Source organism: Podarcis vaucheri, assembly GCF_965113315.1.
Source record: "Podarcis vaucheri genome assembly, chromosome: 5".
In the NCBI taxonomy this organism is placed as follows: Eukaryota; Metazoa; Chordata; class Lepidosauria; order Squamata; family Lacertidae; genus Podarcis; species Podarcis vaucheri.
The window spans coordinates 69288259-69306761 of record NC_138763.1 but is presented as its reverse complement, the minus strand read 5'-3'; the positions used below and the strand labels follow the sequence as shown (position 1 = coordinate 69306761).

The window sequence follows — 18503 nt, the reverse complement described above, 5'->3', positions numbered from 1 at the left end:
ACTAAGCAGCAGCAGGGCTCAATAGCAGGAGTTCACCATACAACATTAGTGGAAGAAAGTTTATAAGTGCTTGTTGGTACCTGTTCTGCATTTAAAACACCCCACTCACACAAGCATCTTTCTGCCTGCTGCTCTGTAGAGTCAGTGGACCTTGTGAGAGGAGTGGAGAGGGAAAAGTAGAAGGCAGTATCCTTCCTTGGGCCCTCCATCTGCTCACAGACACAGAAAGCCTTGGGGTTAGTTTAAAAGGGGCACAGTACAGAGATTAAAGTCTTTATTCTCTACCACACTTGCTTTTAGAGCTGGGGAGCCTGCTCTTATTCAGAGCAGATGCTTCAGGGACAAAACAGCTCAGCTAATAATGAGGTAGAATTCCACTCCACCCTTTGAGTTGTATATCTGCAAGATCCCTGCCAGTCTTTTAACCATGAGTTTAAAAACTCTTGCTTTTGCTGCAACAGACTGACCTGGCTACCTTTCCGGAAAGCCTTTGTCAGTTTAAGACCGTAAGTCAAGTTTATTTTATTTTTCTCCAGCTATTTTGGTTCTGTTATGTAGCTGTGCCAAACTTCAGTTGTCTGCAACTTGTAGGAGGCATGGAAATAGCTGAGTGTGACAATACCTTATCACGTGACAGATTTAAGAACATAAGGGAAGCCCAATCAGGTCAATGGCTCATCTAGTCTAGCATCCTGTTCTCACAGTGGCCAACCGAAGGCCTATGGGAAGCCAACGAGTAGGACCTTAGCACAACAGCAGTCTCTCCACCTGTGATTCACAGTAACTGCTATTCAGAGGCTTACTGTCCCCAGCACTGGAGGCAGAGCATAGACATTGTGACTAGTATCCACTTGTAGCCTTACCCTCCATTAATTTGTCTAATCCTCTTTTCAAGCTATCCAAGTTAGTGGGCCATCATTACTTTAACTAAATATCATCAGAAGAAGTAGGAATAAGACGAAGGTTGGCAGCAGCCACATGTTTTAAGGTAATATGTAGTCTTCCAACAGTATCAGAAGCAAAAATGAAAAGAAGGAGGGGGTGACTTCAAACAGTACCATTCTGCTTGTGCAACACATTTTGGGGGGAAACCCTTCAGAGCAGATTTGGGGAGAGGGAATGCAGGGGTTGTAGGGAGGGGGAGAGAAGGTGGCCTGCCTTTTGCTGCTCCTGGCAAGACATTCAGTATCACTCATTAACATGTTGTGGCTCTTGTTTATTAAATTGTACTACATTGTAATTATTTTGCACTCCCTTTATTATGTCAAAATGGTCCGTGCATTGAAGTTTGGTTATAGACAAATGTATTTACATTTACCAGATTAAACTAGTGATTGATTGTTTAAAAGGCAGGCAACTGGTGAACTGAAATAACAGGTAAGATTTGTCATTAAATTACTGTGATCTACGTGGCTGAAGCCAGGTTTTTAAGGCAGAAATTGAGCTTAGCAATAGATGGGTTTATTTTATCTGCCAATATGCAAGAACATCCTGGCAGATCCTTAAGGGCAGAACTGCATAAATTATTACTGATGCCCATCCAATTTATATTGCTCACCCACAGTTTAATTAAAGCGGCCTTTGTAATAGAAATAACTGTCTACTTTTAACCTACTGTGGAAAAGAACAGGTGCTCCATTTTTTTTCTGCTGAGCATTCCTCTGAGGGAGGAGCAACCAAAAGTAGTGTTCACCTAATGCCATGGAGCTTGGTAAATATTTCAGTTCAACTGCATATAAATGTAAGACTGAGGGCTTGGGCAGGACGGTAGGTTAATGAGCCCACAGTGACTGCAAATTTTATTTAATGTTCAGTGGCCAAGTACTTGATTCCTGTCTGTGAGTACCGGTAATTTCTGAATAGCTAGGAAATATCTAGGTGGTCCTGAAAGGGGACATGCCTCCCCTTTCTCCACCTCTAGCTAAGCATGGGTGTATTCTAGGTCTCTCTGTGAAAATAAACAACAGAATTGCATATTGAGTCATAGAATGAGTCCAACTGGGAGTGATCTGGGGAAAGAGAGCTTTAGAGGCTCTGTAATCTAGTAGCATTTTGGGGTGCTCCCTGCCTCCTTCTGGAGATCTGATGTTGGCAGTAAATCTGGAGTTTTGGTGTGTATCCACCTTTCCTTCACTCAGCTGTTACAAGATACCATAGGCCTCCAGTAGGGATGGAGGAGATAATTTATTCAGTTTGCATTCAAATATGCATGTACCAAACTCTGAGTTTCCTAAACAATGCGCAAGCTGAAACACAGCCACCTTTCAAAACATTTCTCCAAATTTTGCAATGCTGTTCTCCAGCCAAGTAATATGTGTATAAATGCATATACTAGGATAAAGTGTGCATAAAATGCATGTTAGTTAAAAGAGCATACCAAGGAAATTTGTTTTGCAAAAATGTGCATATTAGGCAAAATTACCTACAAAAATAATGTCTACTTTAGGAGAAATTTGCCCTAAAATGCTGATCAATTTTCATGAGCACTTTTAAAGCACAGAAATGTTGAGAACTGAGCTAAGATTGGAAAAATGAGAAACTGGAATTGACAGAATTGTCTGTCTGTCATCTCCAGTCACCTCACTTCTCAGGGAAACCAAATATAGGTAGGCACTGCACCCCTGAAATTTATCACCATGAAGAGAAATAAGGTGTGAATAATGAAGTATAAAACTATTCTTGATATATTACAATATTGCCTGTTTAAAACCTATCATTGCCCTTTCTGAGCCTCACCTTTATCTAGTGCAAAATGCCTCTATCTTGGAAGCATTCACCATGCTTTTTTGTTTTAAAAAAGAGAGAAAGATCAGATATAGTGAAGAAGGAATGAGCTGTAGGTAAAGCAAGTCAAGAGCTAGTGCAGCAGAGTGTCTAAAGAGTCTGAGTTGGGAAATCTCTGGTTGTAATCTCACCTCAGTTGTGAATTACATGACTTCAGGCAAGCTACAATTCTCTCAGTTTCCTCTCAGTCTCCACTCCTCTGCAGGATAATGGTACCAGCATGTATTTCAAGCTGTTATAGTGAGTTCTGAGATGAGATAATGTATGTAAAGTACTCTGAATATTTTGAAGTCCCAAATAAAAGTTAAATATTTATTGTTGCTTTTGCCATTACATGGGGTGGATCTAAGCAACTGTGAGCAGAAGGAGAAAATATATTACTGCCGTTATGTGAACTCTTGAATAAGTGCTAGTCTCACAGTGATGCGAAATATAGTGGAGAAAGAAAATTCATGTGATAGCAAATAAACTTCAGTGGACCATTAAAAAACACCTCATGAAAAGAGTTTTGTGAGTGGAAGAAATCTAGGTTTGGCCTCACTTTACTCACACAGCATGTTTCCACTTCATCAGAAACAGCCCTTACTGAAGAGGAAGACATTTTCCACTAGCAAAATAGCACTCTTGGTTTTAAGCCAAAATTTCTAGAGTAGCCAGTAAAATAATGCGGGTTTGTAGAGGGCAATAAGGGAGAGTTTGCAGTTTCTTCATTTGTAGGGGTTGCATAGTTTCTATATTGAAAATAAAGCCCAATATTTAAAACTTAAACGCCCATTCAGGTCTTCCCCCTCACATGATTAATGATTGCATGTGAGGGTATAAATATGGGTCTCACACACTGATCCCACACTGATCCCAAGCTGTTGTCTATCAGCTTCACCTCTCTGCCATTCATGTGCTGAGAGATGCATCTGTAGGGGAGAGACTCCTATTCACAGGTAGACTCCCACCAAGATGTAGAACCCCCGAAGTGAGTCTCGCATTCTGCTTCCACACAATGATTGCTTGAGGGATAACTCATGGAGGGGGCTAAAGCTTCCATGCTGGGGGGGGGATCCTGGGAAAGTGGGCAGGATTATGCTAGCCTACTTTCCTCCATATATCTCAATAACTTTAGAATAACACCTGCTCCTACGGGCATACACTGTACCCTTTGCCTCCCTAACCTCATGCTGGATTCCATTTCATAGTTGAGAGTGACACAAAAGTCTGTTGTAAATTAGACTTGATAGATAGATTAGATGTGTTTATGTCACACATGGTGTTTTTGCAGTTGCCTCCACAATCAAAACAAATACATTCCTCTTGCATATATCTGCTTGTGTGAAGAATGAGATCTGGGAGTATAACATCTGTTAGCCCAGACTGGAAGACAAACCAATGGCTATATTTTGACATATTAATTCTTCCATTATAGTCAGCTGCTGGTTGCTTGGGAGCTTCTTAGCAGGAAAGAGTTAAATAATGACTGACTCACAGATGCTGTGCTCTCAAGCTGCCAAACCAATGAAATATATGCCATGTATAAAAATGAACTGATGAGCTGAAATGAAGGTGTTAATGGAATTAAATGTCATCGAAGTTAAAGCTGGAAGGTAGATTGATTTATGTAGATAAATAACTATATGGACTAAAGGCTTTAATAGTTTAATGTCAGAAATTAAAAGACACAGAAATATCAGAATAATTTTAATTATGCAGAGGAAGGGATTACTTGACATTTGAATAAATATATTGAGCTAAGTAGACTAGTAGTGTTGAAAACACCTCTTGTATGCTCCAGTTTCAGCTTTCTTTCGATGACCTGGAAGTACTGAAAGCTACCAAACCAAGGTCTGCCAGTTGCCTTTCACAGTAACATTTTAGCTAGCTTAGCTTAAAAAGAAGAAGTTGAAAGTGGATTTAATTCTCTCTCAACTTTTAACAGAAAACATAAATAGAAGTTATAATGCAGTTCACTTATTATTTCCTGTTGCAGAACATGACATAAAGGTTCAGCAACATGACCTGATCGGCCATTTGTATTTGACTTGGGTCATGCCTGGCTAAGTCTTGAAAGGGCTTCTCAGTCTTTTGGCTAAGGAGAAGTTCTGCTTCTCAGTCGGTAGAGCATGAGACTCTTAATCTCAGGGTCGTGGGTTCAAGCCCCACAATGAGTGAAAGATTCTTGCATTGCAGGGGGTTGGAATAGATGGTATTTATGGTCCCTTCATTTCAATTCTACAATTCTGTGATTCTAGCAGATCCTCTTTTGTGATGGTGCTTACTGTTCCAAAGTACCATCACTCCTGTTTTTCCCTGCCTGTGGGAGCCATTATGTGCTAGCAGCCCACAGTACGTTTATCAAAAAATGAGTCCTGCCACCTTTTACCAAAAAAGGCACTGATTCTAGCAATACATAGTGCACCAGGCAGGGAAGGCGGAGATGCTCTAAACATTTATTTTGTAATGTGGGTTCTACTCACAGAAATATCACACTTTATTTTCTTTTAAGAAACTCTTTTCCTACTGCCCTTTCCCCCTCCTATTCCTTCTAGTAAGCCTCTAGAACACAAACAACAGAGTTGTGGTAATACTGCTCTCCCTTGATCGATAGTTCTAAGGATTACTGAGGTAGTATGTGGCAAGTCATTAGGAAACCTCTAAAACAATATATATATGGTTTGTTGTTGTTATAGTTAAAATAAAAATTGACCTTTATACCTTGTTTAAAAATTGGAAGCATCTCGGTGATTATGCAAATATCAGTGGGGAGCACAACTGCAAATAGGGTTTTTTTAAAAAATACATTTATCCCATTTTTCTTCAAAGGAACTCAAGGCACCATCTTCAATTTATATTCACAAGAACCTTATGAGATAGGTTAGACTGAGTAACAGGCTCAAGGTTACCCAGTAAGTCCCATTACGCCACATTGGTTCTCCCCCCTCCCCCTCCCCATTTACTGTCAAATCAAGAACAGCAAGCATTATTGAAGAAATATTTAATTTACATTTTAAATATATTATGCAAATTTCTGCTGTCCAGCAAACATGGAACTTAAATTAATCTTTACTCCTGGAGTAGTCTGCCAATAACTAGCAATTTACAAGCTCTGCAAATCTGGAACATTTATATAGATTATAATTGTGCAAAATACTCTTTCACTGCATAACTGAAGTAAAGGAACTGCTGAGAACAATTCACTGCCATATTTCTAAACTAGCAGAGCAATTTTAGCCACTGCTGAAGGCTGGGAGATGGGAGTTCTGATGGAGCCAAGAGATCCCCAGTATGCCCATAGAAAGATTCATAGGTGTAGATTTATGACTGGCAGTAGGAGCTGAAATAGCATGTGTCAAAAGCAGCCTTGGATGCTCTGAATCCAAAGTCCATTCATTCCTGCAGTATGCCTACAAAACAGACCCCCAAACTATTCCAGCCTAGAGCTACCAAAGGTATTTTCCATTACGTTGGTTTCAATAGGTAGGGAAACAGTCACAAAGAAATAAATTGCAGGGAGGGAAGGGTGCAACTGTCTGCAACAGAAAATTATAGAAGCATCACCTTGTGGTGATTTAAAACAAGACCTGTAGACATCAACAAAGAAATTGAATAACTGGATATTCTGCTGAGGTATCACCAGTTCCTTGTTTATCTTCTCATGCATATAAAGCATGAGATTCCATTTTCTTATGAAGTTGTATTTTTTTCCAATGGTTGGACTTCAAAAGATGTCATATTGTTGACACCTTGGCCAATATAGGAAGTGGTTTCTGTTCCAGATACAGCTATGGAACTCTTTTCAATACGGTACTCAAAAAGAAAAGAGACCAAAATAATCAGGGTGACGGATATGAAGAAAACATGCCCCATATATAGCAGTATAAAACAGCCATAACTTGCCATCATGGAAAAGAATCAACTCTGAAAGGAAATCATTTCTCACTGGCAAATGGGATTTCTTTCAGCAAACTGACTTTTCACCGTTTTCGACAATGTGTCAACTTCTTTGATTATGGAGTCTGAAAGTGATGTGGGGTTTTTTTTTGGGGGGGGGGTTAGATTACTATGTACTTTTCATATTGATGTTCAGGCTTTGTGCTCTTGTGGCCCAAGGTTACCAGAAAGAAAGTTCTTTCAAATCTAAGATCTATTATTTGGCTGCAGTGAGTTTGGTATCCATTTTATTAGTACGATTACTCATATTCAGTTCAAGCTGGGAACCAAATTGTAGTTACAAATACAAGGCTAGATTTCATTTGATTAGATGCCTCAGTCTATGCATTGATGATGATAGAGTTCGTAGCCATATCGTTCAACCTGCTACCTTGCTATATTATGAGGCAAAATTTCCCATTCCTAAGAGATACCTACCAAGACTTTCATTTGACAGAGAGTCATAAATACATGCTGTGACTAGTCCCACATCAATCTCTTTGCTTTGTCTCACTAAACACAAACCCCACAAATCCTACCACCTTGTTTCTTCTTCCACTCAATAATGGCTTCACCTTTACCACTTTGCTACCCTGCCCTCACTCCTTGTTGTGAAATGGTCTCTGTGTGATTAACAACCCAACCATGTGAAATTCTAGTCTGTTTTCAGAATGAACTGCAGTCACTGCAATATCAGTGCCCTGTCACGACTGCTGGCTCATTTTGGAGGAAAGGTGGAATATACATTTAATAATAATATATCATATATCAAAAATAATAATCATGTGCCACATCAGTAAAATATTGTGGCCCTTGAAGTATGGATCTGTGCAATTGCAGCAGGCAATAACTACCATGACCATGCTCATATGCGGGGCAGTGATACCACCCAAAGTCATTCTGGAGCTAAAGAAAAGGACAAAGGAACATTTCACCTAAATGCTGTTGTGGGTATCATAGCAGCTACAACTTCAAAACTCCATGCAGTTGAGGAAGCATTATATAATGGAGTTGCATAGGCCAGCAAGTCTCACACAGAATACTATTTTAGCAACGTCGGCCGCAAGCCACTCTATTGCAGTGCACAGTGTACCTCTGCAGGCCTTTAAGATCAGGGCATTAATGCTACAAATTAATTTCCTTCCATTATGTGTCTCTTTTCCGAAATGCTGATTACTTAAAAGCACTCAGTGTGTAGCCAAATTCTTCTAATTCTAATTCTAATTCTAATTCCTTGTGTTTTATTTTAGGTAATACTGCCAAGGTGTTCATTGAAGTACAGGATGAAAATGACCATGCTCCTGTCTTCACAAGAAAGCAATACATAGGAGGCGTGTCTGAAGATGCTAGAATGTTTGCTTCCGTGATGAAAGTGAAGGTGAGAATTAAACAAGCACATGGCTGAGGTCAAGAGTCCTGTATTTTGGATGTCTAAATATTATATGTTCATTTGGATGTCCTCAAAAGGTGCAACTATGTAAAGCAAATCCACCTGCCTATTCTAACACTTAGCTTCGAGTCTATCAGGATGCGAAGATGCCATTTGGTATGTATACAGATATTTTGTTATTTATGGGTGTGAAGGTTTGCTTGTGAAAAGAAATTTCAGAACTGATTCAATATACAATTATTTATAATTCCTAAAGTATAAATATTCATTTATACTTACTATAATAATACATTATTATAGTATTAGTATAGTATAATTAATACCATAATAATACTTTTTAAAGGCATGCTTATGTGTCAGTCCTGATAGTCCATTCACATGTGCAGAGAGGAGGTGCTAGGATTTTGGTACTGGCATGAGATTCTAACTGGTGGGCATGGGCTAGCCCATGGGAAATTGCAGCTCCAATGCAGCAGCGGCTGCCACTACTGTTACATTGACTTGTCCTTTCTTATAGTTCCACATAGAAGCACTTGCCTTGGTGTCTTTGGTGGTGGCGGTGAGATAGGCACCAGAGGCATGGCAAAGAGTTTGAACAGCTGTCCCCAGTCTTGGAGCTTTTCTTTCCACCATCTTTTGATCCCTGAAGGAAAAGCAATTTTCACATAGCAATACTGAATCATAAAATTAAAATAAGGCTTTAATCCAAGCATCCATACTTACATGTTAACAGCATCAAAATCAGTAAGAGTTGCTTCAGAGAAGATGGCATGGATCCCAAGAACCATGAATGCAGTTAATTTCATGGAAAGGGATTTTCTTATCCCTGACTCCCCTCCTTCTCCCTCTACAGCCATCTTTACCCTTGAAAAACCTCTCCAGAGAGTTGAGAATATTACAGGAGATATTGGGGAAGGGGGTGGGTCCGAATTGGGCAGAGGTCCTTTCTACTGTACGGGTACGCGGGTGGCGCTGTGGGTTAAAGCCTCAGCGCTTAGGGCTTGCCGATCGAAAGGTCGGCAGTTCGAATCCCCGTGGCGGGGTGCGCTCCCGTCGTTCGGTCCCAGCGCCTGCCAACCTAGCAGTTCGAAAGCACCCCCGGGTGCAAGTAGATAAATAGGTACCGCTTACCAGCGGGAAGGTAAACGGCGTTCCGTGTGCTGCGCTGGCTCGCCAGATGCAGCTTTGTCACGCTGGCCACGTGACCCGGAAGTGTCTGCGGACAGCGCTGGCCCCCGGCCAATAGATGTGAGATGGGCGCACAAACCCCAGAGTCTGTCAAGACTGGCCCGTACGGGCAGGGGTACCTTTACCTTTACCTTTACCTTTCTACTGTTATCTAAAAATATTTATTTGACTATTTTTCTATACATACAAAAGCATAAAATTGCCCTAAAATCAGATTCACTACTTGATGTTTGTATACATTTTAAAAACTTGTATACCAGGGTGTTGCATTTGAAGGGAGTAGGGGGAAAGATAATGGGGAAAGTACCATATAAGCAAGTATGTTTATGAAGAGATTACATGTGACTAGAATACACTTATGTGTGTCCTTTTCTATCTTCCTCATCTTGCATTTTGTGCAGTCAACATGGGGAAGAATCTAAATTGCTGACAGGTTTGTTGAAAAGTGTCCATGGATGCCTGGCCTACCAAGAATTCTCTTATTTGGACCTGATTTAGGGAGCTAGAAATCTAATGGAGAATGACAGCAGTTTATTAAAGAGGCCCATTATTTTCCCTCAAGGTAGTTTTTCATAATGTTAACTCAGAGGTATTATGGTTAGGTTAAGATTTAGAGGAGGGGAAGAAGTAAGCTCTCATCATTCATATTTTCTCACCGTCTCTGACAGTAGCAGCAGGAGACAGGAGGCCTATTGGGAGGAAATCTACATCCAGGAAAGCAAACCCTGAAATCAGAAAGGCTAAGCAGGAATCATTATAGCTTAAGAAGTGGGCAGAGGATATTAGGAGTACTTGATTATCCATAAATGTGCTATAGAAATGTACAATCACTGGATTGACTATAGTCAGAAGAATAAAAGTGCTCGTATCACAGAGAATTAAACTACTGTTGTAATTTCTATTTACAGCCAGTCTATAGTTATAATTAGTTGCCATAAAGAAACCCATCAGTTCCATCCTCTTGCTCACCAATGTAAAAAGAATGAAGGCATTTCTTATCCACAGAAATGTGTTCCATTAACAAGAGATGGTTGAGCCAAATTTGGCTGAATTCAATTGCAGCCCTATACATGATTCAGTTCAGTGGAATTTATATCTGAGTAGACATGCATAGAATTCATTAGTAAAAGCCCAGCTATCATCTCATACGTCACAAATGTGGGCATCTTACTATAGTGGGTTTTGTTTCTTTGTTTGTTTTATTTTAGATTTATGACTGCTTCTTTCTGTATCTAACTGTCACCCAACTTTCTTTTTAACCGTAAAATAATGACATTATGACCACGTCATGTCTCTGATGTTGGCCACTGTATCATCTATTGCTTTATACCATTTAATACCAGTTGCTGAGTACCGCAAGTGAGGAGAGCACTGTTACATACAGGTCCTACTTGTGGGATGCCCATAGGCATTTAGTTGGCCATTGTGAGTACAAAATGCTGTATTAGGTGAGCCTCTTATGTTCTGTCTAATTTTTGACCTCTTACATCTGACCTTCCACATTTTGCCTTATAGACTTTTACAGAATTTAGCACTCTAATCCTAAATTTGTTTACCAAAGGAATAAACCCTTCTGAGCTCAGTGAGACTCACTTTTGAATAACCATTCTTAAAATTGCAAGTAAATAATCCAAAATATAGGTTGACTTTATTCCATCCCAGAAGCCATTATAGTAAAGAGAGAGAGAGAGATTTTGACTCAACCATTGAAACAGCAATCACAAAACAACCTTAACTGTACGTATATTCCATTCCATGTTTATACAAAAAATCATCATACACATCCATTATGTAGGGAAAAGAAGATCAATTTACTTGATCCATGAAGTGCATTTTCCAAGTTGATTGACTTTTACCCCTTCCAAACAGTAAGTCTTTTAGAATGAATGTAAATGAAAGTTGTATCTGTACCTTTTCCAAAGAATTGTCTCTCTAGATAGGCAGCAAGAAAGTACAGAACAACTAAATTTGCAGGTTACATAAAATCATGAAATGAATAACAACCCTGCAGTTTATTTCTCCTTCACTATTGCATAACATTACAAGGCAGCAAATGAAAAGAAAGCAAAAAGTAACTATAAAATACCCTGCCATGTTTATGTGTCTAGACATAAGTTAAGTTTTATGTAACTAGACCAGTGTTTCCCAACCCGTGTTCCGCGGCACACTAGTGTGCCGTGGAACGTTGCCTTGTGTTCCGTGGGAGGGAGGCGGGTGAGTCGGGCGGTGAGAGGCGGGGCAGCGGCGGCGAGCGAGCGAGCTCCCACATCCCATCGCCGCTCGCTACTGGGCCTGCACTTCCGGGCCTGCCCCAGGAGGTGGGGTTGCGGGCATCACGCCCTTCCCCACGTGAGCGGGGAATCCCATCTCAGCCCCCGCGAGAGCAGGGGAATCCCATCCGGCCACGCCTCCTGGCCAGCCAATCGGCTGGCTGGAGGGGGCGTGGCTTGCCCTATTTAGGGCCGGAGCGGAGGGGGCTCGCCCTCTCTTCTCCGGCTAGCCCCATCGCCGCTCACTACTGGGCCTGCGCATGCTCGGCGAGCACACGCGGGGCGGCGAGCGAGCGAATCCCATCCGCCCCCACATGAGCGGGGAATCCCATCTCAGCCCCCGCGAGAGCAGGGGAATCCCATCCGGCCACGCCTCCTGGCCAGCCAATCAGCTGGCTGGAGGGGGCGTGGCTTGCCCTATTTAGGGCCGGAGCGGGTGTGCCGCGAGATGTTTTTCATGAAACAAGTGTGCCTTTGCCCAAAAAAGGTTGGGAAACACTGAACTAGACTACAAAAATAGTGTTCTCAGAAATGGAAAAGGGCACTTCTGGCTTAAAATTTCTTTAAAGTTCTACATTGTAATTTAGGATTCTGAAGTTCATAATTGTCCTCATTAAATTGGAGAAAGCAGTATGCTTAAAATCAAGTCAAGCCTTCTCAACCAATGTCACTTTGACCCTGAAGTTTAAAAATTGCATTAATACCAGTATCAAAGAAATTCATTGCATACTTATAGTTAGTTTTGAAGATGCTTGCATTTGAATGTAAAAGCAAGTCATGCCATTGTAAATTTAACAGCAAAGATCATTAAATGTGCACTCTTTAAAATAAGATGTAAGGGGAAAGGTACTTGATCTTTTAATGCGCAAGAGGGATGCTCCAAAACTTTGCTGACGTATGGATGTTTCCTTCTTATTGCTATTACTAGGAGTTTCTCAGCAGTAAAACAGCAGGTCATTGACAATGATAAATCTAAGCAAAAAAACGAATACAACCAATTAGGAAATATAGGCATTGCCACAAATTTGTGGGGAGTTTTAACTCTTCCAAAGCTTGCATATAGTGTATTCTGAATAGAGCTGTTAACCCTCAGTTGGGATATATTTAGGAAAAAGAAATGATAAAATACAGTTAGTCTAGAAGTGCCTTCTGTTGAATTTCTGCAGGTGAATTTTATTTAATTGATGAAAGTTAGATCACAAATCTTGAAGTAATTATTTGTACTGATTAAGATTTGCCTTCCATAATTATTATTTTTTAAATCATACTTCACAACAAGTAAAACATCTCTGCATTCAAACATAGAAACATAGCAAGTAAAAGTATTCACAGATACTGCAATCATCACTAGTATTTTATCAGGGTAATGGAGGCACAGGAGCCACTTTTACAGTATCGTTAGCCTGGGAAATGAGACTCGGTGTAGCACTGGATATTCAGATTTGTAGGAATTTAGCATACTGAGTTAAATGCCTATTTCCAAAATGCCTGTCTCTTGTTGCATGGCTATTTTACTTCGAGTTAAAAAGTTGCAAGAACTTCTTTATTCTTGCAGTAGGCAGTATTATGATGAATGCACAAGGGAGATCTGCTGAGTAAGAAGGTATCATTTTTACATTGTCTGTTTTCTAGTAGATTTGTACTTTGGAGGCTCACGAAAGTATATAAAAAAAGCCAAACTGAGATCAAGAAACCCAGAATTAAAGGGGACTGGGAAGGAACAATACAGAGCGAGGTGACACACTGAAGAAGTAAAACCATTAATAATGAAGGGCAGTATGAAAGACAAATGGAGGCTGCAGCTGCTTTACCTGAGAAAAGGAATGAGGGTGCATTGTGTGATTCATGACCCTTGCTGGGAATTTTAGGGGCAAAAGATAGATTGGGCTTAAGAAAAATGTCCAGTATATAGAGTGGCAACTGGCAAAAAAAAAAGCAGGGAAAAAAGAAAGCTTGGAGACAAAAAATATTCTGGAAGAAATTGTAGCAGCTTGGAACAAAAGCAGCTGAGCATGTGGGACAAGTATCCAGCAAGTAATAGAATTCCTATGCAGACAAGCCAAAGCTCAAACAGGACACAGCAGTAGAGAGTATTGCCATTGGTAAAAGACAAAAGGTCAGGTTTCTGTCATCCATGAATTAATCAACCTGGACACTTCTTACTGCCTTCCTGAAAAGCCCCAAGTCACCAGACTAGAAACCACCATCAGCTCCACAGTTCCAGCTCGCAACCCCAAATTCCAGAGGGGAAATCACAAAGATCAAGGCTCCTCCAAACCATCTATGAGCATCTATGATTATTTGTCTTCATGATGCTTTTCAGGTAAAGGTAAAGGGACCCCTGACCATTAGGTCCAGTCATGGCCGACTCTGGGGTTGCGGCGCTCATCTCGCTTTATTGGCCGAAGGAGCTGGCGTACAGCTTCTGGGTCATGTGGCCAGCATGACTAAGCCGCTTCTGGCAAACCAGAGCAGCGCACAGAAACACTGTTTACCTTCCTGCTGGAGCGGTACCTATTTATCTACTTGCACTTTGACGTGCTTTCGAATTGCTAGGTTGGCAGGAGCAGGGACCGAGCAACAGAATCTCACCCCGTCACGGGTATTCGAACCTCTGACCTTCTGATCAGCAAATCCTAGGCTCTATGGTTTAACCCACAGCACCACCCGTGTCCCTGCTTTTCAGGTAGTTATATGCAATTCTCCTTTCAAGGGGAAGAAGAGAAAACTGTGTTGCAAATGAAGCTACAATGTTGGAAACAGCCCTGAATTCTGAATAAACACACTTAAAAATGCCCTGTAAGTCATTGAATAAATGTTAATTGAAAAGCACTATAAAATGGTCCAAATCAATTTCTTGCATTTTTCTTTTGTATTTAGTTACCCCTCTATCACAAAACTTGGAGTAAAAAGTTTGGGCCTTATTGGTATGGAATGCATTTCAAGTTTTAAAGTGTGTAATTTATACGAAGTTAAACAGACAAGCTCTTTAGGCTTGTGCACACTTCAAGTCAGTATAAACAATTTTCACTATAATTAGTGTCACTTTAATAGTCCTGGATGATTTAGTTATTGTAGTTATTAAGTTTTCGGGTAGCAATTTGTGTGCATCATATCAAATGTGCCACAGCTGCATGCTTGTAAATTGATCTTCACTTGCCACAGATGTGTGTGTGTCTGTTTTGTCACAAATTCATGAAAAATGACTTCAGTCTGATGAGAAATAATCTAAGTAGAAATTAATCCCTGAAGTTTTTAATTCTAAAAAATTGTTATATAGCCTTAATATCTGTGCAAGAATTGTAGGCTCCTATTTGTCACATATAAATATAATAACAAACTAGAAATACAGCTCTTTGTATGGCATTATTTAATCTCTCCTGCTAAATATTATTTGAACTAAGCAAAGAAACAAGTGCAATTAAATTAAAATGGAACAAAAATAAAACAGGGGGGCTGTTATGTTTGAGTATAAAATGAAAGTTATGTCCTTGCTGTGTCTTTTAGTGGTGCAGAGTTGACCACAGGTCTAATACTGATTATTGAGTTTGTTTTTTGATAAAGAAATCAAAGGGTAGAAGTGAAATCAATGTCTTATGAAAATGTTCGTTGTAGAAAATAAAAATAAAAATGGGAAGGCTCATAGGAGCCAACTCCTGGGGACTGTGGGGGCTGGGCTCCCCCAAAGTTGACGGACATTTCCACTCAAATAGTGTGTGTGCACTGCGTCATGTGATCAATTATGTGGGGCGGGGCTTACCTGGGCCCCCACAATATTTTATTCAAGTTGGCACCCCTTGGAAGGCTACAGCAACTACCTTGTTCAAAATTCTTAAAATAATTTCTCAAGCAGTATAAATAGTTGTGAAATATATTTTGCCTTCGTAATCTGAATCTGAAATTATTGGTAATTATTGGGGAGGGGATGAATTTGTAAGAAACTCTGCAGGCAGTTGTTTTCTTCATCACAAGCAATATTATGGCTTCTTGGATATCAGACCCCATACCCCTCAGAGAGGTACAGTTCCCAGAGTGATTTAACAATCAATCCCTCTTCCTAGAGAACTCTGAGAATTGTAACTCTCCCATGGAGAAATATAATATCTTGATCAGGAGAGAGAGGGGGGAACATTTTCTGGCCAGAAGGCCAGATCTTAATCTCCCCACCCCTGGCAGGCCAAATCTGATTGTCAGGATTGGAAGCACAGTGCTGGGGCTGTTTGAAATCCCTTTTGCAAACAGCTCTGCAATCCAGAGGTTCAAAGCGCAGATTTTAACATTAGTTTGAAATGGAAACTGTTTGCCAGTCCTGGAGAAAAGCATACTTCCAGCACCCATCAGCACCTTGCTTCAGCAAAGAAACAATTTGGATTTCACCTTAAGCTCCTGATAGCTCCTTTGAAGTCCTGTTGTTGATATTGAGATAGAGTTTTGCTATAAAAAGTCAGTCATCAACAGAATGAGTTGCTTTAGAATTGTATCTATCTTTTCTTGACAACCTTTGTTATAATTCCATTTCTTTAGAAATTTCGCATTAGAACAGCTGTTCCTTTTTTACTATCATTCTAAGGCCAAATGTTACACCATGCATTTTTGTGGTGAATAAGTAAATTAAATATAAACCAGCAATAATTGCAGCTATTAATCTATGGGATTTGAAGCCTGAGATTTACTTAATATGATATGATTTTAGTGCTTTGCATATCAATTGTGTTTTCACATACCTTTTGTTTCCCTCCACATTATTTAGTCCTATCTCTTCACTCTTCTCAACGCCTTAATTTTGCTCTAAAAAGAATAATTAACACATGTTATCTTGTGAGTGATTAATTAAAGGAGTGAGCTTTCAGTTCAATACTGTTGTCATGTTGCTTCACTGCTTTCCTGAGCGTTAACATCTGGTTATAACATGGCATACTGGCATTGTTTAATTTTTGCCCAGTTTTTTTATCTATCATTTCTCCTGACCTCATGAGGCGTAACAGGAAACCAAAATATGTGCTTTATATTATTCCATTTTTACTTTGAAAAAAAGGCACTAGTTTTCTTAAACCTAGGGCTGCCATATTTCAAAAAGGGTAAATCTGGACACAAAAGTTTTCAAGGTGATGGTTTGGGTTTTTTTTGCAAAATCTCAACAACAAAAAATGAAGTTTTTAAGCCAAGCCCAGATTTCCCTGGACATTAAAGAGATTTCCACCCGGGGGCGCTGTTTCCAATGGATGGCAGCCCTAGTCAAACCGTATCCCTGGCAACTCTTAAGGTTCCAATTTGAGACTTATCAGTAGCCTTGGGTTCATCTTATGCCCTTGCACAGGTGAGGAGCAGGCCTGATTGTACTAGGTTTGTGGTGATAGCTTGCAAGTAGCGGTGTGTGGACAGTGGTTCAGCTGCATCATGGCCAGGGAAGGCCACGCCCCAGGAGCCAGTCAGTGGTACCAGTGGGCTCTAAGGGCAGGGAGCACACCAGAGGGATTAATGGGTTTCCTTCTGCACCATAATTGTGGATCTGATTCTGGGGCTTTTGGATTGCTGTCACCAGTCTCCCCACTCACCCTCCCTATATTAGATGGTTTTAATTATTGTTATGGACAGGTGTTGCCCATATGTATTACACACACACACATACACACACACACACACACACACACACACACACACACACACACAGATGGAAAGTAAGCCATGGGACTAGCTGTCCATGAAAATGCAAAAGTGTACAGTCTCCCCAATTTGGTATAATAAGCAAATCGCAGCAGAGGAATGAGTAGCAGGGCATAGATGTGACCAAATGTAGTCATGTGTATTTCCATTTTGTTATAATTTGGAGTGAAAGTGGCAGTGGCTGAACAAAAAGGCAGTATTGTTTTAAAAGAGAGGAATTCCAGGATATAGTAGAACTTTGATCTAGGCTTCTAAGGCACTTTTAAAGAGGTATAGTTTCATGAAATTCTTTCTGATTTTGCAATAAAAATGATATCAAAAAGTTAAGGGGTGATACAGTTTGTCTATGTCACTTTAGTAATGCATTGCGCTATTATTTTGCTTTTATTGAGTCTGTGAGGACTACTGTACTGACCCATCACCTTACCTTCTCTGTGGACTCAGCAAAATGTTGCTCAGGGCCTGAAGACTGTTGAAAATTTATCATTTTATTAGCAGTGACGGCCATCAGTTGCTAACCATTTCTTTTTCTCCTTTTAAGAAAGTAAGCTTGAGTCAAACTAGCTGCTTAAAGCAAGGAGGGGGACGAATAAACTCTCATCAGTCCTTTTGTGCATTGCAGCCTTCCTCACAGGGTCATTCTTAATTTTAGTTCTAATATACTGAAGGGGCTCATAAAACGAATAGGCTTTCCTAGTCAACATTAGTTCTACTAAAGCAGATGGCAAATTCAGATGTTTCCAATCACAGTTTCCGGCAAAATATAATAGCTTTTAAAACAAGATCACTTTTCTCCCTGCAGGAACTGACAGCTTGATGTATATTTTCAGTTTTAAAAGCTACATCTGCTGTCCCAGTATTTTTAACACTTTGACATTAGTGCCTTGTCTCACACATATAGTTGTGAGTAAATTTGTTCCCACATTTAGATGGTCTTTATACTCTTCTTTTTGCCTTGCTTTGACCCCACTTAAAATACCACTTGTTTCCATCCTTGTATTGTGACTATCTTGGTTGTCCTGATAGGTGGTTTTCCGGCTATAAATTCCCAATAACTTCTTCTTCTTTTGAGTAATCTTATGAGGATGACTCATCTACAAGTGTATGTCCTCCAAGAGCAAAAACTAAACACAGTATATGTATTTTACAAGTGTCTGGATGGTATTTACTACTTTCAAATTCTGAGTTCCACATGCTCTCCTTGTTTCAACTCTGCTGAGATTAGGTTTCTCCCAATCCTGCATTATAAAGAGAACATTGGAACCTGCTGTATTTGCAGGTTGAAAATA

The 18503-nt window shown here is 40.1% G+C and overlaps 1 protein-coding gene across 12 annotated transcripts in view; it reads left to right on the top strand.

Annotated features, from left to right (window-relative positions):
* PCDH15 (protocadherin related 15) overlaps positions 1-18503 on the top strand; it is a 659401-nt gene that overhangs the window by 579911 nt on the left and 60987 nt on the right. For all 12 annotated transcript variants that reach the window (XM_082222007.1, XM_082222006.1, XM_082222001.1 and 9 more), the window contains one exon: positions 7953-8080. In XM_082222007.1, coding sequence (XP_082078133.1) covers positions 7953-8080 — 128 coding nt within the window. The remainder of the gene's footprint in view (positions 1-7952; positions 8081-18503) is intronic.